Source organism: Balaenoptera physalus, assembly GCF_965194825.1.
Source record: "Balaenoptera physalus genome assembly, chromosome: 8".
In the NCBI taxonomy this organism is placed as follows: Eukaryota; Metazoa; Chordata; class Mammalia; order Artiodactyla; family Balaenopteridae; genus Balaenoptera; species Balaenoptera physalus.
This window is the reverse complement of record NC_138887.1, coordinates 65151941-65178712: the sequence shown is the minus strand read 5'-3', so window position 1 is coordinate 65178712 and position 26772 is coordinate 65151941. Positions and strand designations below refer to the sequence as shown.

Here is a 26772-nt window from a genome sequence, read left to right as displayed (position 1 = left end):
CTGCAAAGAGGGCAAGAAAATGTGTTTCCTTCTCTTTGGTCTCTGAGCAATTAAATTCGTAACCTAATCTGATGTTAGGGAGTGTGGGCCATAAACCCCATGTTTAATTAGTTCGCACCTAGAGAGTCATTTTACACACTAGACATTTTAATTTACAACCTGCTGCATTGCAGCACTTTTCTAGGCCTTCAGCTATATAGTAAGGTATTCTGCTAGCTGCTGAAGGTTTAAAAATATAGATACACTTAGTTCAGATTTTTTCTTTCTTTTCAATTTTCAGTTGCAAATCAAACATGCAGTTACAGAAGCAGAGATTCAAAAATTGAAGACCAAGGTAAGCACCAATACATGATGTTTGAATTGTACTTTTTAAACTTCAGATGCTATGAATAAATTCAACCCGAGGACTAAAGGAATTTGTTTCTGTGCATTTGAAAGAATACAAATGTGAGAGATTCATTTCTACTATTAGCGGAAAAACTTGGCAGTGCATACTCTTAGGGGGTCAGCACCACCATACCCCTCAGTGAAAATAGCACAGTATTTTTAAATTACATATTTACATATTTGCACATATGTGGCCCGTTTCCTCTGAGCTTTCCTCAGAAAGTAAATGTTTATGTGGTGGTGTGATGAGTTGGGAGATTGGGATTGACATATATACACTAATATGTATAAAATGGATAACTAGTAAGAACCTGCTGTTTAAAAAAATAAATTAATTAAATTTTTAAAAAAAGTAAATGTTTATAATAGTTCAAGCAGCCAAATTACATTTTGACCACTAATTCCTTAAGCACAAGCCGTTATACTATCTCTTTATCTTATCTTAAATGTTTAATTATTTATTTTTAACTTATTCATCAGAAATAATGTATTTTAACATAGCACATTGTTACTTATCTTTCATAGAGAAAACTTCCAATTTCTAGTAATTAAATATTATGAAATTTAATTAATATGTGAATAATTTATTTTAGGTGCCAGGTGCTACCAGAAATCTTTAGACAAGTTTAGTTCATGTTATTTAAATTTGTGGGGAAATACAGGTCTTGATAAAAGGAGTATGTATTTTTAGTTTATATAGGAAATAATACATAATTTAAAGGGGCATTTTTAATTGGTAAATTATAAGGTACTTGTAAGTTTCTTGAACAGTGTTTAGTTTTATCATGTACATAATTTCCAAGATTTAAAAATATCTTTTGAGTTACTTTAAAAACACAATAATCTTTATTTTTTATGGTCTTTTAAAAATTAAGACATAATTGCTCTCACCCTACTTACAATCCGTTTCCCTGTAAACATTAGATACACTTGTTTTGGTTTTTCCATGTGTTTTAAATGGAGATGAATTAGCAAGGCTATTTTGGTTAAATGGTATTTTTTGCTAATAACTCTGCAGCTCTTTAGTCAAAACATGTCTATACATCATTCATGGTTTCAACCAAGCTCTGTGAATAATAAGTTTTAAATTAGTAGCGGTTGGTAAATAAACAACTCGAACACGAAACATTGCTTAATAAAAGATGCAGCAAATACCCAGTCCTGTTTTAAATTGCCATGTTTCTTGTCATAGAATGGAAGAATCGAAGATTTTTTTTTAGTTGTTAGGTACAATCAGGTAAAAAGATTCACCTGGGATTGCAAGTGCTTTAACAAAGCTTATGTGTTAGATATTTAATCTAGGAAATTCTATAAATTAGTATTTTATATTTTTCTCAATATTATATTGGCATATGATAGCCATAGATTAGCTTGTTTTACTGTGACTATTTATATCCAAGTTGATAATAGAATTCCTAATTTTGAAATGTTTTTGACTTTTTACTTTGTAACCTGTTTTGCCAATGTGTTTAGTTTAAAATATACATAAAAACATATATTTCCACTTTCCGAATGATTTTGGAATGTTTTAGATTTTGAAAATTGTTAGTTTGTAATGACTGCATACTTTTGAACTTTAACAGAGGCATGTGAAGTAGATGAAGCACTCGTTTAAAGGTTAGCTGGTTACCTAACCAGCTAACCTTACCTGAGAGATCAGTCTTGAATGTCTACAGAAATTCGTGATTTGGACCAGTGTGTTATCTGTTCCTAAGCTTCCCTGAAAGCAGAAACCACAAGAACCTGCCTTTCTGTCCCATCAGAGAGATTTAAATTAATTCAGCAATCATTTATATTTTTACTCACACTGTCTTTTATACTTTTATTCAAATCGGGATTTATTAGGCTCTAGAAACTGAGAACAATGTCAGCAAAATAATGAGCTACAAACTATGTTCATGTCAGTTGAAATAAAGGATGTGATAATATCATCAAAAGGGATGGAAACAAAGTAAAAATCACTTTTATCAGATTATTATGCCCAAGGAGCTGTTCCAAGCGTGCTGATGTGTTATATCACAGTTCCAATTAAAGATAACATAATTTAGTCTTAGAGGACTTCAGTTACTTGTCCAAGCTTTAAAGGCCAATAATGGCAGAGCCTGGAATTCAAATCTAAACTGCATGACTCCACGGTCCCCCTCTTACCCATTAGGCCATACTGTGTGCTTCTGCCCCTCTCTCCTTCCCAGCTTGCCTCTCCCTACTCCCTTTTTAGTTAACTTTTTATTTATAATTATATGTTAAAAAAAAAAAAGAAAAACTCTAAAAGAAAGTGTGTTGAAGTTCATTGGATAGAATCAAACTCTAAAACACTTTTTCCTGCTCAGAGAATTTCATACACCACATAGTGTGATGGAAAGATCATGGGAGTTGGAATCAGATCCATGTTTTGTCATTTATCAGATGTGTGACCTTGGACAAACATTTTCACTTTTCAAGGCTTCCATTTTATAATCTATGTAATAATGAAAATAATACTTGCTCTTCTCATCTCAGTGTGTTTGATGATTTGAGTATATGTAACAATGGAATTTAAAATACACTATAAAAATGTGAGGGATTTTTGCTACAGAAGGACCCAGATAATGCTTGCTTTGACATTTGCTTTGTCCAGCTGCAAGCAGCAGAAAATGAGAAAGTGAGGTGGGAACTAGAAAAAACCCAACTCCAGCAGAATATAGAAGAGAATAAAGAAAGAATGTTGAAGTTGGAGAGCTACTGGATTGAGGCTCAAACGTTATGCCACACGGTGAACGAGCACCTCAAAGAGACTCAAAGCCAGTATCAGGCCTTGGAAAAGAAGTACAACAAGGCAAAGAAACTGATCAAGGATTTTCAACAAAAGTAAGCAACTTCTAATGACTAAAGAATAGTTGTGTGCATCTAAGGAAGGTTTATATCCAGTAATTTCATAATATCTAGTAGAAAACAAAAGGTGACCTCAGCGTCATGCCCCTAAGGAGCATAGTTAATGCATAAATAGACATTAAGTTTTAGAAATCTCTTGCATCATTTTTCATATGCGATTATATTTTTTCTTCTATAATTTTTTGGCAACCTCCTATTTTGTTGTTGTTGTTAATCATTAATAGTAACTGTTAAACCATTTGAACCTCTATCCTTTTGAAACATCTGTGATTTAGAAGCAAGAAGCCCAGCTGAAGTCATGCACAATGACTATTGGATAAAGTACGTACAAAGCAGCACTGGGGCCTTGATGAGGCGCCTTCTATGTCTAAGAATCAGTTAACTTCAGAATTTTCCCACTACAGATAGTGTAAATATTGACTAGCAAGACCTCCTGCCCTGCCAGTTTCCTTCTTTTAGCTGTTGAGAGAATCACAAGGGCCTTGGTTCACTGCAGTAAGAGACCATCACCACACTCTGCTTTTAAATTTCAACCGCTATTTCTGAGCTAATGCTGCTTTGCTTCCATCTGTTGAATCTTGGTGTAATTTCAGGGAGACTGACCAGGGAGATTTTTACGGATTTTTTTCAACAGTTACTTCTGGCTAGCTAGAATAATAGAAAGTAGCACCAGTATCTCTTCTGGTCTTCTATGTCAAGCCTTAAAAGCTAAGCATATATGTAAGAGTCACCATAACTGTTATTTCCTATCATGGAAATAATGTTTTTAATGTTTAAAAGATATTGCTATAAAAAGTGTATTGAAAAGGGGGGAATTGTTCTTATGACCATGAATTCAGTACATCACTATTTTAACTCTTTTCGCCAAAAATATACCTAACTCTATTTCATGTAATAATTTTATAATAAATTCTACCAAGTTTGCATATTGCATTCCAGACTCTCAAAATGGAGGTATTTCTCCTTCTCCCCATATTATCCTCAGGTATGTAGTGACAGCTCCCCCTCAGTGTTTCTGAACCAACAGCCCGTCTACTGTCATTTATAGGAAGCAATCTTATTATAATTATCTTTTTAAAACTCTTACCATCCAGTTCCATCAGTTTACTAGGTAAATGACTTTATAAATGTGGAATTATATCTACTCGACATGTAATTATCTCCACTAAATTATCCAACGTGGGTCATTAGTTCAGTAACTTCTATCTAAATATGAACGGGTGCTCTAGAGTCAGGAGCTACAGATGAAAACCTTAGTAAGCAGAATCAAAGCATTTTTCTTTACTTTGTAATCCATTAAAACATTTTATTTACTTTCATTACTAGATACCTTTTCTCTGTGATTGAGTTTTGTTTATTTAAACAGCTGTCTAGTTATTTATTTCACTGTGCAGTTCATTGCTTCAGATAAGAATTTTTATGTTTCCTCATTTATTGAGTGTTTGATGCAATGAGATCTATTATTTTCTTCTTAAGAGAACTTGATTTCATCAAAAGACAGGAAGCAGAAAGAAAGAAAATAGAAGATTTGGAAAAAGCTCATCTTGTGGAAGTTCAAGGCCTGCAAGTACGGGTGAGTTACATGCTCAAAGCCACTGAGTAATAGGGTAGCCAGACAAAACTATAGTTTGAAAAGATACGTGCACCCCCATGTTCATAGCAGCACTATTTACAATAGCCAAGATATGGAAACAACCTAAATGTCCATTGACAGATGAATGGATAAAGAAGATGTGGTACATGTATACAATGGACTATTACTCAGCCATTAAAAAGAAATTAAATAATAGAGATTATCACACTAAGTGAAGTAAGTCAGAAAGAGAAAGACAAATACCATATGATATCACTTACATGTGGAATCTAAAATACAACACAAATGAACATATCTATGAAACGAAAACAGACTTACAGACATAGAGAACAGACTTGTGGTTGCCAAAGGGGCGGGAGGGTTGAGGAGGGAAGGACTGGGGGTTTGGGGTTAGCAGAAGCAAACTATTACATATAGGTTGGATGAACAGCAAGGTCTTACCATATAGCACAGGGAACTATGTTCAATATCCTGTGATAAACCATAATGGAAAAGAATTTGAAAAGAATATATATATGTATAACTGAGTCACTTTGCTATACAGTAGAAATTAAACACAACATTGTAAATCAACTATATTTTAATAAAATTTAAAAAAAAAGAAGAATAGGGTAGTTTTGCCTAGTGCTTGGAGAGAAGTGCTGATTTAGGGTTTCATGAATGGATATTTTTTTTCTCTCTTAGATTAGAGATTTGGAAGCTGAGGTGTTCAGGCTACTGAAGCAAAATGGGACTCAAGTTAACAATAACAACAACATCTTTGAGAGAAGAACATCTCTTAGTGAGGTCTCTAAAGGAGATACCTTGGAGAACTTGGATGTCAAGCAGACATCTTGTCAAGATGGCCTAAGTCAAGGTTTGTTTAACCTAACCATAAAAAATGTTTTTAATGACTGTAAAATTTGGCCTTATATTCTTATTTTTTTAACTCAGAGATTTAAAAGTTGAAAAAGCCTTCCTGCTGTGGGAAAGAAGAAAGGGCTTATCAAAATAGGAACTTATCATTTTTCTCTCGTCTTATCAAAAATAAATCTTTGATGTAAAGAAATAACAAAATTCCAACTCGGACAAGTCAGTTATTATTTTTAAACCACCATAAAATTTGATAAGCTTAATAAACTGCCTTAAATTGATAGCTCGTCCCATATAGGGTGAGTTACACTACTTAAGTATTAATGAGTAAGGCTTAAAATGAGTGATTTTTAAGTCCCTAGAAAGAAGATCTTTTTCATAACATCAGAAGGCTGACTTCTAGCACTTGGAATTCACTGAGTTAAGTTCTGTGTAGTTTTCTGCTTTTACCGTGATGTCCTGTGTATACATCTCATTCTTTCCTGTCAGAGACCAAATCAGACCAGAACACGGGAAGCATTTTGTATTGTGAATGGCTGTCTTCTTTCATACACCAACCATAAATAAATCACTTATTTGCTTCCCTCACACACGCCCGTGCATAGACTCTGTGTATAAGAATGTGTATGAATGTTTTAATACGTATAGTGTATTTATAAATTAGAGAACGTATAAGAATTTATAACGATAAATGCACAGGCGGACATAAAACTTTTTATTTCATCTTTTAAAATAGGTACCTAGTAGACCTTAGAAAAAGTGAAAATAAAAGAATGTCATGTGGCAGCATTGTCGTGAAGGGACTGACAACTCACAGGCAGTGGTTTGACACGCAGTAAAACTGTGATCACTAATGAGCTGTTTAATTCTTTGATGCTCTTTCGCACATATTAAAATGTCTCCAGTGAGATTTTCCTGATAAACAAGTGTTTATATCATATCATTAACTTTCAGAACTGAACTCTTAGCCGTTGAAAGTGAAAAGTGTTGGAAATTTTCATTTAAAATTAAAGTGGTATTTAGAGATTTGCATCTGTTCACTAAGTTTATATCCTTTTGCTGTGTTTTCCCTTACTAAGACATAATCTGTAAATAATGCCTCCCAGGCAGTTAAAGAAGAGTATTTAGCACCAACATTACCACTAACTGAAGAGGTGTGTGACTTTAGGAAGGTCATTCAACTTCTCTGGCTTGGTTTTTTACTATGTATAATATCAAAATGGCAGCACTTCTTTCCTCTCCACCCTAAAGGGTGTTTGAGGTGGAAAAAAGAAATTTTATTAGAGCTTTTATGGAGTTACAATTTTTATATCTGGAACTCGATAAGATTGTTTTCTTAAAAAAGTCAGAAATCAAATCAATGTGTTTTTTTCACCTTTTTGAATATTTTAATTCTTCAAATTCATCATAGTTTATAATAAATATATATTCCTGCTATGCCATACACAAAGTATGATCAGTAACCAGTAGCTTTCCAGAGTCTAATTTATTTCTGTTCATTTCTTTTAGTTCAGAAATCTGTATCTCATCAAACATATAATTAATGGTATTTATTAAATTATATGACTATAGAAGATCAACAAACTATACTATAAACATGCTGATTTGGATCAAAACCTTACATTTCTTCTGAACCCTTTTTCTTCTATTCTACACCCTCCATTTTGCCACATAATTATCAGTTTCCCTAGCAACACTGTCGGTTCACGGTGAGATGCAGAGACTACTAATTCTTCCTGAAACCAATCCATGCTTGTGCAGTAGAGGTAGAATCAGTCATCTCAGACATTAGTAGCATACATATCAAGTGGTACTCTTCCAGTTTTGCTGCCGAGGACAGTCAGTGATAAATCTCCTTGAATTTCAATTGCTTGATCACATAAACTAAAATGGCTTGGTCAGTAGCTAGATAGGAATGCTCTGGAAAGCACTTTTCTAAATTGATCCTTTGCTTCTGTTGCTAGGGAACGCTGAAGTCCTAGAGGTTCAGAAAAGGAAGTAAAGCAGTGGACCAAACACAGGCCATTTGGTATTTAATGATCACCCTCCCCCACAACACACACCTTTTTGCAACAGGATGGGTACAGCGGTTGAAGTCAGTTCTGCTAGTCTGCGCCGTTGAGGTGCAGTGCTTTACCTCCCCACCTCCTGTGGACTGTCCAGTTCTGATTTGTTTTCCAAGCACTAGAGTGTTTTATTGATAGGATGAGTGGTTTAGCATCTTTTTGGGTCTGAGGCAGCTCAGTGAAGCAAAAGGGTTATCAATTATAGGTCAGTGAAAAGCTATGTTAGAATGAAATGTGAAAGAAAAGGAAGGAGAGAGTGAAGGAGGCAGAAAGGTAAGAGGAGGAAAGGAAGAGCATGTAAGCAGCTACTTCTTCACAAGAACTCATGTTCTTCTAGGAACGAGAGTCCCAACTGGGGATGGATTAATTATGTGACTCTCGATATTGAATTATTGTACATTTTTAGAGTGATAAAACTGTTTTTCAAACCATGCAGAAATTTCCCACAGTTAAATTTACATCCAAACATCATATGTATGGTTCTTTCTGTAAACTAAGCCTACTCAAGTATCTCATTAAAATGTTGACAGATTGGGAATTCCTTGGTGGTCCAGTGGTTAGGACTCTACGCTCTCACTGTTGAGGGCCCAGGGTTCAATCCCTGGTCGGGAAACTAAGATCCCACAAGCCACGCCTCACGCAAAAAAAAAAAAAATGTTGGCAGATTATATATACAAATATATTATTTAACACATTCTGATACCTTTTTCTTAAAATCCATAAAGCAAATATAACAATTTCTTTTCACCAAGAGATGAAACAAACTCTAAATCCCTTCTAGTTTACACCAGTATGCTGGTCAGATATTAGTTTACATGTGTTCCAGGATGTGAAAAATGACAGTTGTGTCCCACTGCCGTGTTTCATATTTATAATTTCTTAGTGTCTGAGTAATGCTGGTCTGTATAAGAGTTCTGTACCTCGTATCCAAAGGCCCCGAAGTGACTAGAAATGTCTGTGACCACTCAGATATTCAAGTCAGGATTAGAAAAAGAGCAGAAAACAGGCATGTTAGAGAGACCTTGGTAGGAAAAAGGGTTGTAGTCGTAGTTTGATTAAACGTCTCTAAAAAACTCACTTAAATACCATGCTCTTCCTGAGGCAGGTGAAGGGTTTGGTATGAAACAAATAGATGATATAAACATTTTAAGAGATGACAGGGAGTTTGAAGAAGAGAAAAAAGTGAATAATTAGACTAATTTTTTTCCTGATTCATAGACCTTATGTTAAAAGTGGGACCTTATGTTAAAAGTGTGTCATAGGGTATCCTTGGAGTAAAAGTAGTCTTTGGATGCCAGAAGAAGAGTTTATACTTAATTCTGTAAGCATTGTGACCCATTAACAGTTTTGTTCTTTCTTAGAAATTAAAAACTCTTTTAATGGAAAAAGATAACATTTGCAAAGTCAGCAATAGTGATAACAAACAATACTTTAACACAATATTGTAAATCAACCATACTTCACTTAAAAAAATTATTCCTGGGAACTGATGTAGTGTTTCTACGGGCCAGGCAGTGTTTTAAGTTACAGCAATTCATTTAATCCTCACAACAACCCTAAGAAGTAGTATTGCTGTCATCCCATTTTACAGATCAGGAAACTGCAGATGGAGAAATTAAACCATCTGTCCAAGGTCACTCAATGAGCAAGAGGCAGAACCAGGAGCTGGACTCATCCCGCTCCACAGCCCATTTTCTTAACTACTCAACTGAACCCTACTGGTTTTCTGGAGTCTGCTGCTTCTCCTAGACAACTGTTAGGAACTCTTTGCCCCCAGAAAAGGCTGAAATCATAAGAAGTCAGGAAATCCAAAGCAATACCATTAATAGTTTTGAGGCATAACAGGAACTGGGTCACTGCTAGGTTTGTAAGTGTAATTCAAGGATCCCTTTGAAGTTTGGGCATTACTACCAAATGCTTCTTTTATTTCACACCCATCTACTCAGCCAGTGGGGCACTGATTAGATAACACTGCAAGTTATCTTCTCCAAAGTATGAACATGGAAGATTATATATAAAGCATTTTATCCTTAGTTCCTTTAGTTACTTACTATTTCTTAACTCTAAGGAGAACTGCGCAAGAAGAAAAAGACTTAAACCGCAAGATAGAGGATTATAGGAAAGTCTAGACTTTCATAATAAATTGTGGCTGGAATTAGTCAATCCTGATATCATTTTTTTTTTTTAAGATTTGTTTATTATTTATTTATGTTTGGCTGCATCGGGTCTTAGTTACGGCATGCAGGATCTTTCGTTGTGGCTCGCGGGCTTCTCTCTAGTTGCAGTGTGCGGGTTTTCTTTTCTCTAGTTGTGGTGCGCAGGCTCCAGGGTGCTTGGGTTCTGTAGTTTGTGGCATGCAGGCTCTCTAGTTGAGACACGCAAGCTCAGTAGCTGTGGCACACGGGCTTAGTTGCCCCACAGCATGTGGGATCTTAGTTCCCTGACCAGGGATTGAACTCGCGTCCCCTGCATTAGAAGGTGGATTCTTTACCACAGGACCACCAGGAAAGTCCCAATCCCGATATCTTTAAAAATAAAAATATTTCGTAGCTACTTTTTAGGTAATTTAAGAATATCCTAGAGAAGGGAGCATAATGATAATGAAAATAATATCTTATTGCTGTTTCTCCTTTCCCTTACTCTTTTTCCACAAAATGGTTCAGCTGTTGCAATAAGACCCCAGGTTTCTTTTTTTTCTTTTTTTTTTTAATTTTTGTTTATTTATTTTGGCTGCGTTGGGTCTTCGTTGCTGCACACGGGCTTTCTCTAGTTGCGGTGAGCGGGGGCTACTCTTCGTTGTGGTGCACGGGCTTCTCATTGCGGTGGCCTCTCTTGTTGTGGAGCACGGGCTCTAGGTGCACGGGCTTCAGTAGTTGTGGCACACGGCTCAGTAGTTGTGGCTCGCGGGCTCTAGAGCACAGGCTTGGTAGTTGTGGCACACAGGCCTAGTTGCTCCGCGGCATGTGGGATCTTCCCGGACCAGGGCTCGAACCTGTGTCCCCTGCATTGGCAGGCAGATTCTTAACCACTGCACCACCAGGGAAGTCCCAGGCCCCAGATTTCTTAAAAGTAGATCTCTAAGATAGTAGTCCACATTTGAATCCTGAACCCAGTAAGCGTGGTCCCAAACCTGGGATTTGTGGACATATCAGTAGAACTCTGAGCCTGCTTAGATATTCAGGCCAGCCAATTCTTTGGTCAGTAGGCCCTATCGTATGGTATTTGCTTATTGTGACCCAGTTGTTAGCTTATTGGTTTGCACTGAATCTGATTTTTCTGAATTGAATCATTTTTTTGTAATTTACTCATATTTAAATAAAGTCTTTATCAGGAAGAGCAAGGGGAAGTAAACAACTGCCATTAAGGGTATCTGCCTTTTTCACCACCTGTGTGTTTTTAAATTCTTATATTTCATTCATTCATGCACTGTCTAGAAATAACTTGGAGCAACACCTTTATATGACAGGATAGAGTGAATTGAAACTGGCAAGATAAAGGAGAACAATGAGGATGAGGACAGAGTAGAACCAGATATGATGCTACAAGTGTATATACCATATTTATATTATTTCTGAAGCTAAGTCTTTAATTTGGCTGTAAACTTTCTAGTCATCAGAAGGAGATGGAAACCCTGGTCCATTACATTCTTCACAGTGTTCATAAGATTAAAACAAACCATCTACTCAAGAGAAGTATAATTATTGGTACAAATAATGCATCATTTGGAGCAGTGATATTAATATTGATAACATCCTCACAGTAGATCCACTGATGATTGTATTAGGGCATTTTCACACAGTGAACCTCAGTGTGGACTAATGGCATCACATAAATATACAATGTAGTGTTCAGTAAAAGCAATTTAAACTACTGAGAGGAGAGGATGTAGAAGAAATGATGGTACTTAGCTCTCTGTTGACCTAGGTTGGTGCTCAGATGCTCTGTCATGTATGTCAGGTCAAATTTGTTAACCATATTCAAAACTTCTAGAATGTGTTACTGAGGGAGATGCGTCAAAAAATAACACTATAATTGTAGATTTATCTGTTTCTTCTTTTGGTTATGTAGGTTTTTGCTTTATGTGTTTGAGGTGATGTTAATGGATACATACAATTTAGAATTGTTATATCTTCTGGTAGATGACCACTGATCATTAGGAAATGTCCCTCTTTATTTCTAGTAATTCACCTTGTTACCGATTTTGTTTGAGATTTGAAGAGCTGTATCAGCTTTCTTACTAAAACACTTTTTTTAGTAAGTGTTTGTGTGGTATCTTTTTCCATTCTTTTACTGCAAATTTTCCATGTCTTTTATAAGCAACGGTTAGTTGTTTACTTCTATTACAGTCTCAATCTTGCTTTTAAAAAATTTTCTCAATCTTTAAGATGTATTTAGAAAGTTGCTATTTAATTTATTTACTGATATATTGAGTTTAAATCTAACATCTTACTATTTGTTTCTAATCTAACAAAAAATCTTTCTTTGTTCTTTTTATCTGCTTTCTTGCCTTCTTTTGGATTAATCAAGTGGGGATTTCTTTTCTTATTTATTTTTTCCTATATTAACTTTATTCTTTGTGTGGATACCTACAGATAAAATTTAGAATATTTGCTGGAGAGGATGGATTGACTATTCATTAAGATGTCCCCATTCAACTGTTGTGGGGGGTTTGTTTGTTTGTAAACAAGTTTATTAGCATGATTAAAAACATATTTTGAATAATGACAAAGAATTTCTAAACATGAAAGAATATCAGTGGCTATACCTTATAACCAATATTTGAAATTGAATGGGCAAGCTTTATTGCCAGTCTTCCTTTTATTAAAAAAAATCCATTTATTGGTGCCATGTGAAGTCACGACTTGTTTTGTTTGGGAATGAGTCCTTACTGCAGCTAAGCATAAAAAAATATCTTCCATAATTGGAGCATGACCTGCATTACCGAGTAAAGAGTTGGTAAAAATCCTCAAAGCGTTGGGGATTTGTTTTTTCTTAAAAACAAAAAAACAAGAAAACATTATTTTTATACAAGTGTTGTAGTTCTTTGTGAGCTTTTAATAAATACAAATTGTCAATAAGTTAGAGGTTATACTCCCTGGCAAATGCCTTGAGTATGGTTTTCTGTGTACTAATGTAGTATAGATCTGTATATCTAACAGTTAGGATGGATATGGGGTTAATACAGGTTTCTGAGGTTTAAACTAACATGATTGTGTTCTGGAATAGAGTTCCTCCTCTACTCTCAGATGAGCAGAGTGAACGCCCACTGGCTGGCCAGAATTCTCTTTATTAAAAAAAAAACTACTTGTTTACAAAGGTAAATGTTGAATCCAGAAATGTATTTTAAAGTCTACGTATATATTATCATGACCAACTGTGTCTATGTAAGAAACACAAAGTTGGTTCAACATTTTAAAACTCATATAATTCACACATTAACTAGAGGAAAAATGTATATAATCGTTTTATTAGATGAAGACAAACACTAAATAAAGTTGAACAGTTATTCATGGTAAAAAGTTTATTAAGCTAGAAATACATAGGAACTTTCTTAACTTGTTATGTGAGGCTAACAAAAGTCTCTATCAATCATCATATTTAGTGGTCAAATGTTAAAATCAAGAATTTCCTTTAAAATTAAGAATATTTTTAACGTTTCACCACTAAATGTTTTTTTTTTAAATTTATTTATTTATTCTTGGCTGCATTGGGTCTTCGTTGCTGCGTGCGGGCTTTCTCTAGTTGCGGCGAGCAGGGGCTACTGTTTGTTGTGGTGCACGGGCTTCTCATTGTGGTGGCTCCTCTTGTTGTGGAGCACAGGCTCTAGGCGCGCAGGCTTCAGTAGTTGTGGCACACGGGCTCAGTAGTTGTGGCTTGCGGGCTCTAGAGTGCAGGCTCAGTAGTTGTGGCTCACGGGCCTAGTTGTTCCGCGGCATGTGGGATGTTCCTGTACCAGGGCTCGAACCTGTGTCCCCTGCATTGGCAGGCGAATTCTTAACCACTGCGCCACCAGGGAAGCCCCAAAAAACGTAATTTTTTACAAGCTACCATTTATGATAGCAACAAAAAATATAAGGTAGCTAGTATGAATTTAACAAAAGAAGCTCAAGACCCATGAAAAGACATTCAAGAAGACCCATATAAATCAAAAGAGATAGGAAGCCTCAATATTGTAAAAATGACATTATGCCAAATTAATCTATGTATTCCGTACAGTTTCCATCAGAATTTGAACAGGGTTTTTTTTTTTTTTTTTTGGAACATGACAAGTTGTTTCTAAAATGTAGGTGGAAGAACAACTTGGCCCAGAATAGTCAAGATACTCCTGAAGAAAACCAAGGTGAGGGAACTTGTTCTTTCAGATGCTGAGATTCATTGTAAAGCAATAGTATTAAGACAGTGTGGTGTAATCTCAGCAATTGGCAAGTAGACCAGTGCAACAGAATAGAGTCCAGAAACAGACTGATCCATTCATGTTAGTTTGAGAATGATACAAAACTGACACTGCAGATTAGTGGGGCAAGGATGGACTAACAAATGGCTAGGAAAATTGACGATTCAAATGGAAAAAAATGAAATTGGATCTGACCTCATACCATTCATGAAATAGATTTCAAATGGATTTTAGTCTCAAATATGAAAGGCAACATTTATAACTTTTAGAAGAAAATGTAGGAGAATGCTTATGTGATTTCTTATTTAACACAAAAAAATCCAAATCATAAGAAAAGTTTGATAAATTTGACCACAGTAATATTAAGAAAATCTTATCATGAAAAGATACTATAAAAACATAGAAAGAGAAGCCAAAAATTGAGAGAAGATATTTACAGCCCATGTAACTAAGAAAAAAGATTGTTATTGTTATCCAGAATATACTTAAAACTTACCCCAATCATAAGAAAATACAACTAACATAATAGAAAAGTGGACAAAACACATAAGCAATCTGTTCACAAAAGAGGAAACCCAAAGATTGGTGAACATAAATAAACATTCAACCTCATTAATAAAAATAAAATGATTGGCAAAGATAAAGTTTCACAGTAATATGTGATAGCCAGTATGCAGGGGAAAAAAAGAAAACTCATACAACTATTTTGTTAAAACAATTTGATATTATCTAGTAAAATGGAAGATGTACAAATTCTGTGGCCCAATAAGTTCACTTCTGCGTATATATATGCTCTCCAGAAATTCTTGCTGTGTACCAGGAGACGTGTTCAAAAATGCACAGCAACATCATTCATAATAGCTACAGTAAAAAGTTAATTAATTCTAGTCAAACCTTTCAACATAATGTTGAGCAAACAAAAAAAATGATTTGAAGAATATTATGTACAGTTGATTACCATGTATATAAAGTTTAAAAGCAAGCAAAATTAATCAGTATTTTCTTTAGAGATACTTTTGTGGAATAACTAGGAGAAAAAAACAGGGGTTACAACTAGGAACGGGACACAGAGAGGGCTTCAAAAGTACTAATTTTGTTTCTTAGGCTTGATAGTAGGTACATGGGTGTCTTTTTTTTCCCCCTTCTATTTCTATATGACTTACATATATGGTATACTTTTTTGCATAAATAAAATATTTTAAAATAAAAAAAATTAAGTAGCATAATTAAAAGATGAGAATGAGAAAAACCACAAAAGATTTTTAGGCTTAAAATATTAGTTTAAGAATTGTAAGAAAAAAAAAAAGCCAGCACCAGCCAGACATTTACATCGATAAGGAAGTTCCTGAGGTCTTTGGACTCCTCCAAGAAATTATTTTCTGCTGAGGCTGTAACTATGTGTTGTCTTTGTGTTTCCCTGAGCCCTCAATGTTAGTGGCTCTTTTCTGCTACCTGTGGATATGAGGCCAGGCCAGACTCCTACCACCGCATCTGATTTATTTCCTGATAGAGTCTGAGAGTACATTAAACATTCACTTTTAGCACTGGAACCCAGAATTTTAAAAGAAGGTTAAAGACATGATTAAAGTCAGAATTCATGAAATGGAAAGTTATTAAAAGGAAAGTGAATACTTACACTGCATCATCAGGAGTGTCTTATACAAGAGCATGAGATACAGAGCAGTGAAGTAATTATTCCATGCTGTCATGTTGTTTAGTTCTAAATTGGGGCAGGGGAGAATTCTTGACTAGATTCAAACTTTCTTTATCATGCCTATAGATATAATTTTTTGGTAAACTTTCACAATTTTTATTTTCAGTAATTTTTTAAAAAATTTATTTATTTATTTTTGGCTGCGTTGGGTTTTCATTGTTGCGGCGAGCGGGGGCTACTCTTTGTTGCAGTGCGCGGGCTTCTCACTGCGGTGGCTTCTCTTGTTGCAGAGCACAGGCTCTAGGTGTGTGGGCTTTAGCAGTTGCAGCGCGTGGACTCAGTAGCGGTGCGCGGGCTCTAGAGCGAAGGCTCAGTAGTTGTGGTGCACGGACTTAGTTGCTCGGCGGCATGTGGGATCTTCGCGGACCAGGGCTCAAACCCGTGTCCCCTGCATTGGCAGGCAGATTCTTAACCACTGCACCACCAGGGAAGTCCCTTCAGTAACTCTTGATCCCCAAGAAGTAATTTTGACCATGAAATATTATTGAATTGCACTAATTAAAGGTTGAACATTCCCAGTAAATCACTGTGGAAAATTTTAATGAACAAGCCAAATGAATGAGAAATCAATACTTATTGATTGTTTTCTGGCATATCATTAAAGCCAAAATCTGTTCTCTTACTCAAAAAGCAAAGCACCTAAATTGCCTGTCTAGTTTTGTGCAAGTTTTGCATCTGTCTATGTGTAAGCCATTAAGACTTTTGTTGACAAATCAATGAGGCATTCAAAAGGAGGTATTTAGTTGCAAAACGACAACTCTCCTTGGTTCATATTTCTCACTGCATCTTCATAAGTTCACAGAAGTCACCAGACCCTTCAGTCATACTGAGAATATGTATTAGTGCTAGAAGAGATCCAAAGTTGTTTTGATGGAAAGCAAGTTATTTTTTCAGAAGCTAAGTAATTTTCTGTTCATTTTAGGAAAAGTGAGCTACTTCATATTTTATTTTGGCTTTTGAGTATTTTGGCTTTTGAATAAATTCAATAAAAATAAAATTTTATTCAAAAGCCAATTGAACTGTAAAGGTAGATTATGATCTTCTGGAAGTCAAGACAATTTTAACCCAAATGTGGAATATAGCTCCTTTTCAAGGAAACGTCACAAGATAGCTGTGTTTTGAAGTGGTTCTTATATTTTATAAATATGCTCTGGTTCACCGTGGAATCCTAATTTTATAGATTGGAAGACAGCATATGATTATGCTAAGGTAAGCTGACTAAACGAATAGGCTGGGGAATCGGGGTGGAGGGATATAAAAGTAGGAAGGAGAAGATGCTGCACGGAGTGGTTTGTATATGAAGTATGTGCTGGGGGTTCCTGTAGATTATTTAAGATTTCACTTAAGATGTCTACCAGCCAAGAGGGAAACACAGTCAGTCATGGGGTCACAGCATCTATAGAGTTAAAACTCGAACGATGAACAGCTATTTCTGGAATTAGGACCAGAAAATTCTCTTGTGTGCATGGTTCTGAACAGTCTGCCAACCATATTGTTCCAGTAGTTATAGTACTGAGATCCTTAAGGTTTTTTCTGTTAATGTGGGGCACAGACATCAGGTTATAACTGAATTCTCTTAGGTGGACATGAAGTAATGTTCTACATCAATACTGTGCCCTGATTATTTCTGAGACCTATAGGAAATTCCACTTATGAGGAAAGTTAGGAAAAATTAGAACGTATTTGAAAATTTGAAACTGAAAACTCTGTTGCTTGTGAGTTTTCTGATGAAACAGAAGGGTTTGGGGCACCAAAAAGTCATTCTGACTTTTATTTTGATTTTAACGTTTGATTTATTCAAGTTACATTATCAAAAACCTAGTTCTTTACCTTTTAAAACTTGATTTGCAAATCACTGCTAAGTGATCTTTGAATAATATTTAGTTCCTATTTACAGATGTAGCTAATTGAACATCTACAAACATTTAAAATTGCATTTATAAATTTGTTCTATTTGGTTTCCTTTTTAAGTACTATTGTTAGCAACTGACAGTCTTTGCAAGTACTTAAGAAGTTCTTATACATCTGTTTTATTAAACTTACAAGTATTGTGATCTTTAAGTTTTCTTAAATCTTCTAATGCTGTATTATGCAACTCAGTCTTCCTCTAGTCAAAAGATACTTTCCCATTTAGGAAGCCAACAACTATCACCTCAGGTAACTTAGGTTATTTTCTACCAAAGACATAAAATCTGAGTTCTTCCCATACTAATCAAGGAAGATGTTATGTCACAGTATGTAATTTGGGGACTTGCCTAACTAGCATGCTTGGAATTACTAATATCCAGAGATTATTGACAGAAAAACTGATTAGGTTCCTATAAGCAACCCTGAGTGAGAATACAGAAGCTTGTTTATTGTTGTCATGTCAAAGACACTATAGTGTTAAGAAAAGGATAGTCACATAAACCACCTGCCTAGACCCAAGCTCTGCCATGACTTCATAGTCCTACTCACAGAAGTCTGCAGTTCCCAGCCGGTTTGCCCATTTGATTTGATTTTACATTTCTTCAAATTTTGGGTAGTGCAGATCTTTTCTACCAGAGTCTAAAGACAGCTTATAATGAAGGAGTCCGAAGATACTTAAATGCCCTGTTGTCTAAATCTCAATTCTGTATCCCTTTATATTCTCAGAATCAAGCAACTCTTACAAGTATCTCAAATGATATATGATGGAATTTAGTTTTTTATATAGTTTTTTTCTGACTTGTAGTCACTTCTTCCATGGGTAGTCTAGCCTAGTGACATTACTAAAGAGTCATTCCTGAGATCTGAACTGTAGAAATGATCCCTGAAAGTATAGTCTCAAGAGATATAGACAGCAAAATTTGGACCTCTCTCTCCCCTTTGAGAATAGGAGTGTAGGTTGACCGTAAGGTGAAGAAGGCTAAGTTAAGTATCAGACTGCACTGGAGAAGCACTACATTAAAACAAATTACCAAATTATGTTTCAAAACCATACAGATAGTTTTGAGATTGCATTTATTCATAAATAGGTAAAAAAAGAATTCCTCAATGTTTTTCAAAGATTAGCAAATGAAATGTATAGTTCATACAACAATAAATTCAGACCTAATTTAAAAATTAAGAAACAGCAATAATCTTCTGCTTGTTCTAAAATGGTAAGAAATCAAATCAGCCTCCTAAAATTTCATAAATACTACTTGGGATACAAAAGTTATCAGGTTTTGGGTGGTTCTAAAGAAATCGACTGTTAATAGAGTTGAGAGTGAGAGTTGCCCATGGATGGGTTCCTAACCAAAGTGCTATCATAAGATGAGCTGAAGTTGTATAACTTGGTCTCAAATTACTGTGTCTGATTCAGTATACCCTCCCCATACAATACTGAAACAAAGTAGAAACTGGAAGGAAGCTAAACTATAGGGCCCTTATTTAGTCCCAATCACCTGGCAGTAAAATAGCAAGGCAGGCAAACAGTCTCCATAGATGTGATGAAAGAACAGCCATCTCACATGGGGCAGGCTGACAGTCACAGGGATTTTGACAGAGTATCCCGGGCTGATACCAACATCTGATAACCCCGAGTCCTAGAACACTAGAGCTATCAGATTAGAATGGAATTAAGATGTCTGTAAAAGTAAATTTACTGAATATGTGTTTTTTTCTTTCTTATTAATTTTAACTGCATAAGTAATGTACAGATTTTTTTAAAAATACCTAATGCAAAACAAACAAACAAACAAATTTAACGTTACAAATAAGACTAAAGTACCTGTTGACCAACATCTCCAAATCTAATATCTTCTTTGGAGGTAACCACCATTATCAGTATGAAGTATATCTTTCCAGCTTGCTTGCTATGCAATTACATGCATATATTTACTGTTGGAAAAATGTATTTTATGTTGCTCGGTTTTTTTAATATTTAAAATGAATATACACGTTGTTCTGCACCTTGCTTTAGTCACTTAAGTATATCTTGCTAATCTTTTTATGTCAGTAAATAAAGACATTTGTTGAGTGCTTATAATGTACTCTTTCAAGCATTTGTATATCTATTTAATGCATTTAGTCTTCATGACAATGCAGTTATTATTATGTTGTTATTATCATGCCCATTTTAGCAGCTGAGGATTCTGAGGGAAAGAGAGATTAGAGAAATTGCCCAATTTAGTGACAGAGCCACCATTTTGGGTTCTGTTCAAGGAAGACTAACTCCAGGTCTCCTCTCACGGCAACTATTTTACACCGCCTCTCTGAGGTACATTAGGCTACCTCTGAATGCGGTGTGTATAAACCCAAAGCCCCATGGGTCCATCTTTTGTGAACTTGCAGTGACTGAACGATATGCAGATACTGTTCAAGTTTAAAGATGCCACCGAGTGCCTCATTTTGCTCGGCATTTCGGTTGATAATAGCACAAGCCAGGCAGTGTGATGGTATAAGGTGTGTGTGACTGTCTTTGAGGAGAATAATGCACGTAAGAATGCGGAGCAGACCCCATTGTTATGCTGCACCATTCCCCTACTTCCCTCGAAGCCTATGTCTGATCTGTGAGCAGCATTCCATTTACGTCAAAAATAACGTCAATCTAGTGAAAGAAATGAATGACTCAGAGCATTACTGTAGAGAACTGGTCTCTGTGTAATATGATCTATAACATCCTAATTTCACAGAACATTTTTCATAACAGCTGCTAAAATTGTGATCGAATCCATTAACTTCTTTTAAAGGATCCAATGTGAAGCAATATTGAAGCTAGACTTAAAATGCAGGTGTACTGAGGTGGAGTCCCACCCACTCAAACCTGCATTATCGTTAGCTACTTCATACCTTTTCTGCATTTGTCTGTCTGTATTTATTGATCCACTTGTGTCTGCTCTTCTTTTGTATTTCTAGCTGCATTTGAGTCAGAGATAGGCTATTTCAGAGTCTGGAGGGTCTGAAAGAAAGAACAGAGAAGAAAGGAGAGAGGAAAAGGAAGTTTTCCTCTAATTCTAATGGACAGCAGAACAAGATACACTGGAGACAAGGGGTAGAGGAAGAACCCAGAGTCTTGCGTTTATGAAAGTAGTGTTATGCTATGCTATTGATTAAGATCTCTGTAGAGAATGAATGACAGTGAGAGAACATGGCCACCAAAGCCCTTACATTGAGCAGCTCATAACTTAGAAATGTTGACCCAGTTGGATTTCTCCTGCCACATCGTCATCCACAAAAGTGACAGCTAATTTTTCTATGTAAGAATTTTATTCCTTGGATAAATACAAAGTCAAATAAAATCCCTCCATTTTATTTTTTCTTCTGATGCTATATCCTTCTGGGAATTTGTAAAGTTAGCCCTTGACATGTATTTTTGTTTGGAACGTAGAGTAAGACTAAAAAGAAGTTTCGAAGAAGGTGGAAGGTGACTTGTGAAATTTACTTTCAGACTTTAGAGTGTCCTTCTAGAAAGAGGATAGGCTTCTGAGGACTGAGCTCTATCCAGTCTTCCACAGATTAACTGATAAAGTCAGTATACAAGTTAGTGACCTGTGAGCCTTGGTTTTCCTACCTGAGAAAAAAGGCTGGGCCAGAATCCCTAAGGTTTGTCTGAATTATAATATTCTGATTCTTATATGACATGATTGAAAAATACAGCTTCTAGTGGTCATTAGATCACCCTTCTCGTTACCCAGCAGCATAATCCTGTACACATTTTCCTTCTCTCTCACACTAATACTCCTGAGGGGGTTGTTACTTGCGGTGTCTTTAGTAGTTGCTTCCTCTGGACAGCCATTTCTTCCAACTTCCTTCTGGTGTAAGAGTTGTTGAAGTGAAAGTCCTCAGCTCCATTCCAGTTTTATAGATCTTAAAAAAATTTTTTTTCCTCAGGATGGGAATACAGATTACTGATTTATAATCCATTAATCACTGCTGTAAAGAGGTCCTGAGATCTTTGTTTTCAGGCCCTCAAAAATTGTTAATTGGATGTGATGTGTTGTTGGCCACTTGGATAATGGATTTAAAGCACTGCTTCTCAGACTCCAGCTAACTTCTTGTTTAATAGGTATCGCTACATTTGTGCACTCCAGCGGTTTGCACCCAGTCAGTGCTAGCTGATGATAAAGCAAGCATACAAGATTGCCATTTGGGGGGTGTGCAACACCAGGACCAGGAGAATTACTGAATAGTAATGGAGCAGAAGCCCCAGAATAATTTTCTATACTCTCAACCCTGCTGATAAGCAGTTCTCACGTTCCCTCGCTTTATTTGTTCAGCACCTAGTGATGAGGTAGCTACTGCAATCCTGGATGTTATATACTATGCTGAGTCCTCCAGAGTTAGGTCTCTATTGCAAAAGGAACCATGTTTACAAAAGTAGAATGAGCTTCCTGTTTGGTTCTTTTTGTCACCAGGTAACCAAAGTTGTTACTAAACCAACCAAAGAAGAAATCATCTGAGAAATAATTTTTCTATAGTTTTCAACGTCTTCCTTTTTTATGCTCTTCCACATATGTGGAAGATTAATAACATTTCATAATAACATATTGGAGAAGTGAATTTTCTAGACTAGTCACATCATTTGTGAATTGACAGCTGAACACACTGAACTCTAATTGCATTAAAATCTTATTCTAATAATTTGTTCAACACTAGCTAAATTGGAGTGTACAGACTAGTGGCCTAGGAGTCAAAAAACTAGAATACGTAGTCATGGCAGCTCATAAACTAGCTATGTGGATGAGAACAAGACAGTCAAGTTCTCTGAGCTTCAGGAGAGGAAAAAATATACTTGACTGCTCTGTCTCTTGGGGCTGTTGTGAGGAACAAATGAGATGATGTATGTGACAGTGCTTGGTGTTATAAAATGTACAGTCTAAATATGAGATAGATAAGTTGTAAGATGTGTGTGTATGGCAGTATATCTAATTATATTATTGCATTCCTCCATGTGGTATTTCCACTTTTTATATGTAAACAAGAGCTGGTGAAGTTGATTCTCTCCCGGTTATCACAACTCCTAATGGGCAGCTACAAGTTCAGATTTTATTGAAAAGAGGAAATTAAAGTGATCAAGGAGATTATTTTTTCTTCATTGACATGTAAAAAATAAAGGGACTACTGATAGAAAATATTTAGCTGTCTTTAAATATACTTGAATGGTCTGACTTTTCTGAATATCCACTTTTCTTTCAAGAAAGCAAAGGCAAATGAAGTGAAAAGGCAAACCTTCTGTACATATTGTTATTCAGTGGCTGTATCTCTCAGGGAAAAATATATTTAATTTTATTTGTTAGAACCATATACCAAGTGCTAAGTTCCATAGATAAGAAAGGTACAACCTGAGGTGCTTCCTTGTTTTGCTTTTATAATATAATATATTTAGAACATAATAATACTTCATAATATTTAATACTGTGAAGAGAATTTCCTGGGGTAATGCTACTGTGAGAAATTGTTTTACTCTATTAATATCAGTACATATTAATATTTTCTACAACTCAGTTATTTGCTTTATTCTTAATAATTTAAATCCAAGAAGCACTTGATTATTAAGTTCTTGAACATTATGACTTCATTTAATGACTGCTGCTCTGAAAAGGTAAAATAGGATTAATGACCAAACTTCATTATTTCTAAGGAGTGGCTACATATGCAAATGTAAGGAGCAGTAGCATTCCAAATAAATTCAACTAGGGGAACACTTTTACTCAGCCAGTGCCTATTCAGCCAGTGTTCATGGGTAACCTACCCTCTTCCCTTTTGGAATGGCAACTTTTGAGTCCTGACTTAGACTCTGGGCAGCAAGATTAAGGGTGGGGAGAGGCAGACTAAAGAGAACCACAATGGTTTCTCCCTCTAGCCTCTACCAGGTCATTTTGTATGTGTTCCACTTCACTCTTTTTTTCTTTGAGTCTTTTTATTTAAAGACTTAAACACTTTCCTTTGAAAAATCAGTGTAGTTTCTGGTGGGGAGAGAAGATATCCAGGAAAAAAAAATGAGACAAAGACGCATACACATAACTTGGAATATAAACTTAAAAGTTAATAAAAGGAAATTGGGGAGCGGTATTTCTTTTAACTTTTCAGCTCTTTTACTTTATCTTACAGTTTTATTGAGATATAATTGACACAGCACTGTATACGTTTAAGGCATACAGCATAATAATTTGACTTACATAAATCATGAAATGATTATCACAATAAGTTTAGTGAATGTCCATCATCTCACACAGATACAGAGTAAAAGAAAAAGAGAAAAAAACATTTTTTTCCTTGTGATGAGAACTCTTAGGATTTACTCTCTTAACTGTCACATATAACATACAGCAGTGTAATTATATCTATCATGTTGTACATTACACCCCTAGTACTTATTTATCTTATAGCTGAAGTTTGTACCTTTAAATACCTTCATCTAATTCCCCCTTCTCCCACCCCCACCTCTGGTAACCACAAATCTGATCCCTTTTTTCTGTGAGTTTGTTTGGTTGGTTGGGGGTTTTTTTTGAAGCATAATTGACCTACAACACTATGTTAGTTCCTGTTGCACAACATAGCAATTTGATATTTTTATACATTACAAAGTGATCACCACAGTAAGTCTGTTTACCATCTGTTACTATACAAAGATATTATGCTATTGTTGACTGTATTCCCCACTCTGTACATTTTATCCCCATGATTCATTTATTTTGTAACTGGAAGCTTGTACTGCTTAATCTCCCTCACCTATTTCACTCATTTCCATATCCCTTCCTCTCTGGCCACCACCTGTTTGTTCTCTGTATCTAAGACTCTGTTTCTGTTTTGTTATGTTTGTTCATTTGTTTTGTTTTTTAGATTCCACACATAAGTGAAATCATACAGTATTTGTTTTTCTCTGTCTGACTTATTTCACTTAGCATAATACCCTCTAGATCCATCCATGTTGTTACAAATGGCAAGATTTCATTCTTTTTTTATGGTTAATAGTCTGTTGTGTATACACACGCACACGCACACACATCTTCTTTATCCATCCATCTATCAATGGTCAGTTTATTATACTTCATCCATAATACTAGTAAATTAAGTACTTGTGGTGGTTTACCTGTTTTTTGTTTTTGTTTTGCTTGGATAGCCCGACCTTGTTTTATTTCCCCAGCTATCTTAAATTTGCTGTTGAGGTAAGTTCTTTGCTGGTCTTTCTAGAGAGTTCAAAGAAGAACAAGCTAAATTTTCAGAATCTCTGTTTTGGGTGGAAAAAAATATATTAAGACCAAAATGGTACAGTCCTTACTTACAGTTACAGTCTTGGTAACTTTTGCTGTAGAAAATTTATGCTGATGGTCACCTTTTGTTATCTGCTCTTGACCTGGCACCTGACTTTTTTAGGTTTTTTTCTTGATTTCTAAGATCTCCCAACTTTGACACACCTTCTTGTATCTTTGTTCATCCAACACTCCAGCATGCATTCATGTAAATAAATAAATACAAGTGCTTGCTTTTTATAGTTATGTTGTAGAAAGGTTTTAATGGTCTTTGGATGTTAGATTTTTGTTGTTGACTTGGTCATCTTTAGTGTTCATTTCTTCCCTTAGGCTTTGTACATTTCTCCTAAATCTCACTGATTTCTTTGTTACCTCTGTTACCAGACAGGCTGCCATGGTTGTCACCTGTTTCCTGCCTGGTATTACTGATAACCTTGAGATTTTGTTATCAGTGTCTATGGTCTCTGTCAATCCTCTCCAAAGTTTTCACAGATTATTTTGCAATATTCTTTTCTTAGACTTTAATGAAGCAGTCCCAGAGACAGAACGCCTGGATTCAAAAGTGCTGAAAACCCGGGCCCAGCTTTCCATGAAGAACAGACGCCAGAGGCCCTCTAGGACAAGACTCTATGATAGTGTCAGTTCAACAGATGGAGAAGACAGTCTGGAGCGAAAGGTGAGTGCCCCTGACCGCTTTCTGACTTGTGAGTTTGGGCTGTGTCCTTGTTCCTACAGTTTATTGAAGATAATGATTTTCCTGCAGCCATATTCTGTATTCTAGTTGGAAACAGCTGGAATAGTTCACTTCTTTGTCTCCTAAATTCTTATTCACCTCGATATATCGTTGTAATTCAAATTCTTTCTGTACTCATTCGATGAACTAATAACCAAGAGCATTATCCATATTGTCATATTTCATGATGGTGCTTTTGATATTCAGCTGTTGGTTTTATCTGATGGTAAATAATGAGTGTACAAGTCATTGTTTCTACATGTCTTAGGTATCTGTGGTAGCTACAAAGGTAATATGGTGAATTGTTGTGAACTATGTAGTCTTATCTGTAAACCAACAAAAATGGGTTTTCATAGGGATTTACTAAAAAAAGGTCCGTCTGATTTCAAAGTAAGTATCACATGGGACTGATGCTCAGTGGCATAACCTCCTTTATAATCTCTTATACCAACAGCCTTCAAACAGTTTCTATAACCACATGCACATTACCAAATCACTTCTGCCCAAGGGTTTGAGAACTTCTCCAGAATCAGATTCTGGTGCTTCATCCCTCACTCCAGTGGCTGGCAGTGTGCCCTTCTCGTCTGACCACATAGCTGAATTTCAAGAGGGACCCCTGCACCCAGAAAGGGAGCCTTCCTCCTCTACTGGGGGAGACACGTCATTCTCCTCTCCTTCAAAATCTGATCATGATATGGAAGAATCTCCTTGCCACCATCAAGCCACCACCAAGAAAATACTACAAGAAAAAGGTACTGTTAATTTTGTTGTTGTTTAGCTTTTGTTTTGTCTGACTTCACTAACACCTCAATTTGTGCCATGTAAAAATGGCTCTTTTCAAAAAAAAACAACAACAAAAACAAAGGCCTGTGTCTTTTCATAGCTAATAATTAATACTGCATTCCTTTTATATTATGGGACAAGAGAACACCCTTCTCTCATTTTTACTTTATTTTTTTTGATC

At 35.7% G+C, this 26772-nt stretch overlaps 1 protein-coding gene across 12 annotated transcripts in view; it reads left to right on the top strand.

Annotated features, from left to right (window-relative positions):
* PPP1R9A (protein phosphatase 1 regulatory subunit 9A) overlaps positions 1-26772 on the top strand; it is a 295634-nt gene that overhangs the window by 230495 nt on the left and 38367 nt on the right. For 6 of the 12 annotated variants that reach the window (XM_082471671.1, XM_082471664.1, XM_082471673.1 and 3 more), the window contains 6 exons: positions 281-334; positions 3005-3234; positions 4735-4831; positions 5537-5708; positions 25594-25751; positions 26263-26560. In XM_082471671.1, coding sequence (XP_082327797.1) covers positions 281-334; positions 3005-3234; positions 4735-4831; positions 5537-5708; positions 25594-25751; positions 26263-26560 — 1009 coding nt within the window. The remainder of the gene's footprint in view (positions 1-280; positions 335-3004; positions 3235-4734; positions 4832-5536; positions 5709-25593; positions 25752-26262; positions 26561-26772) is intronic. The other 6 variants (XM_082471672.1, XM_082471674.1, XM_082471675.1 and 3 more) reach the window with 2 other exon arrangements.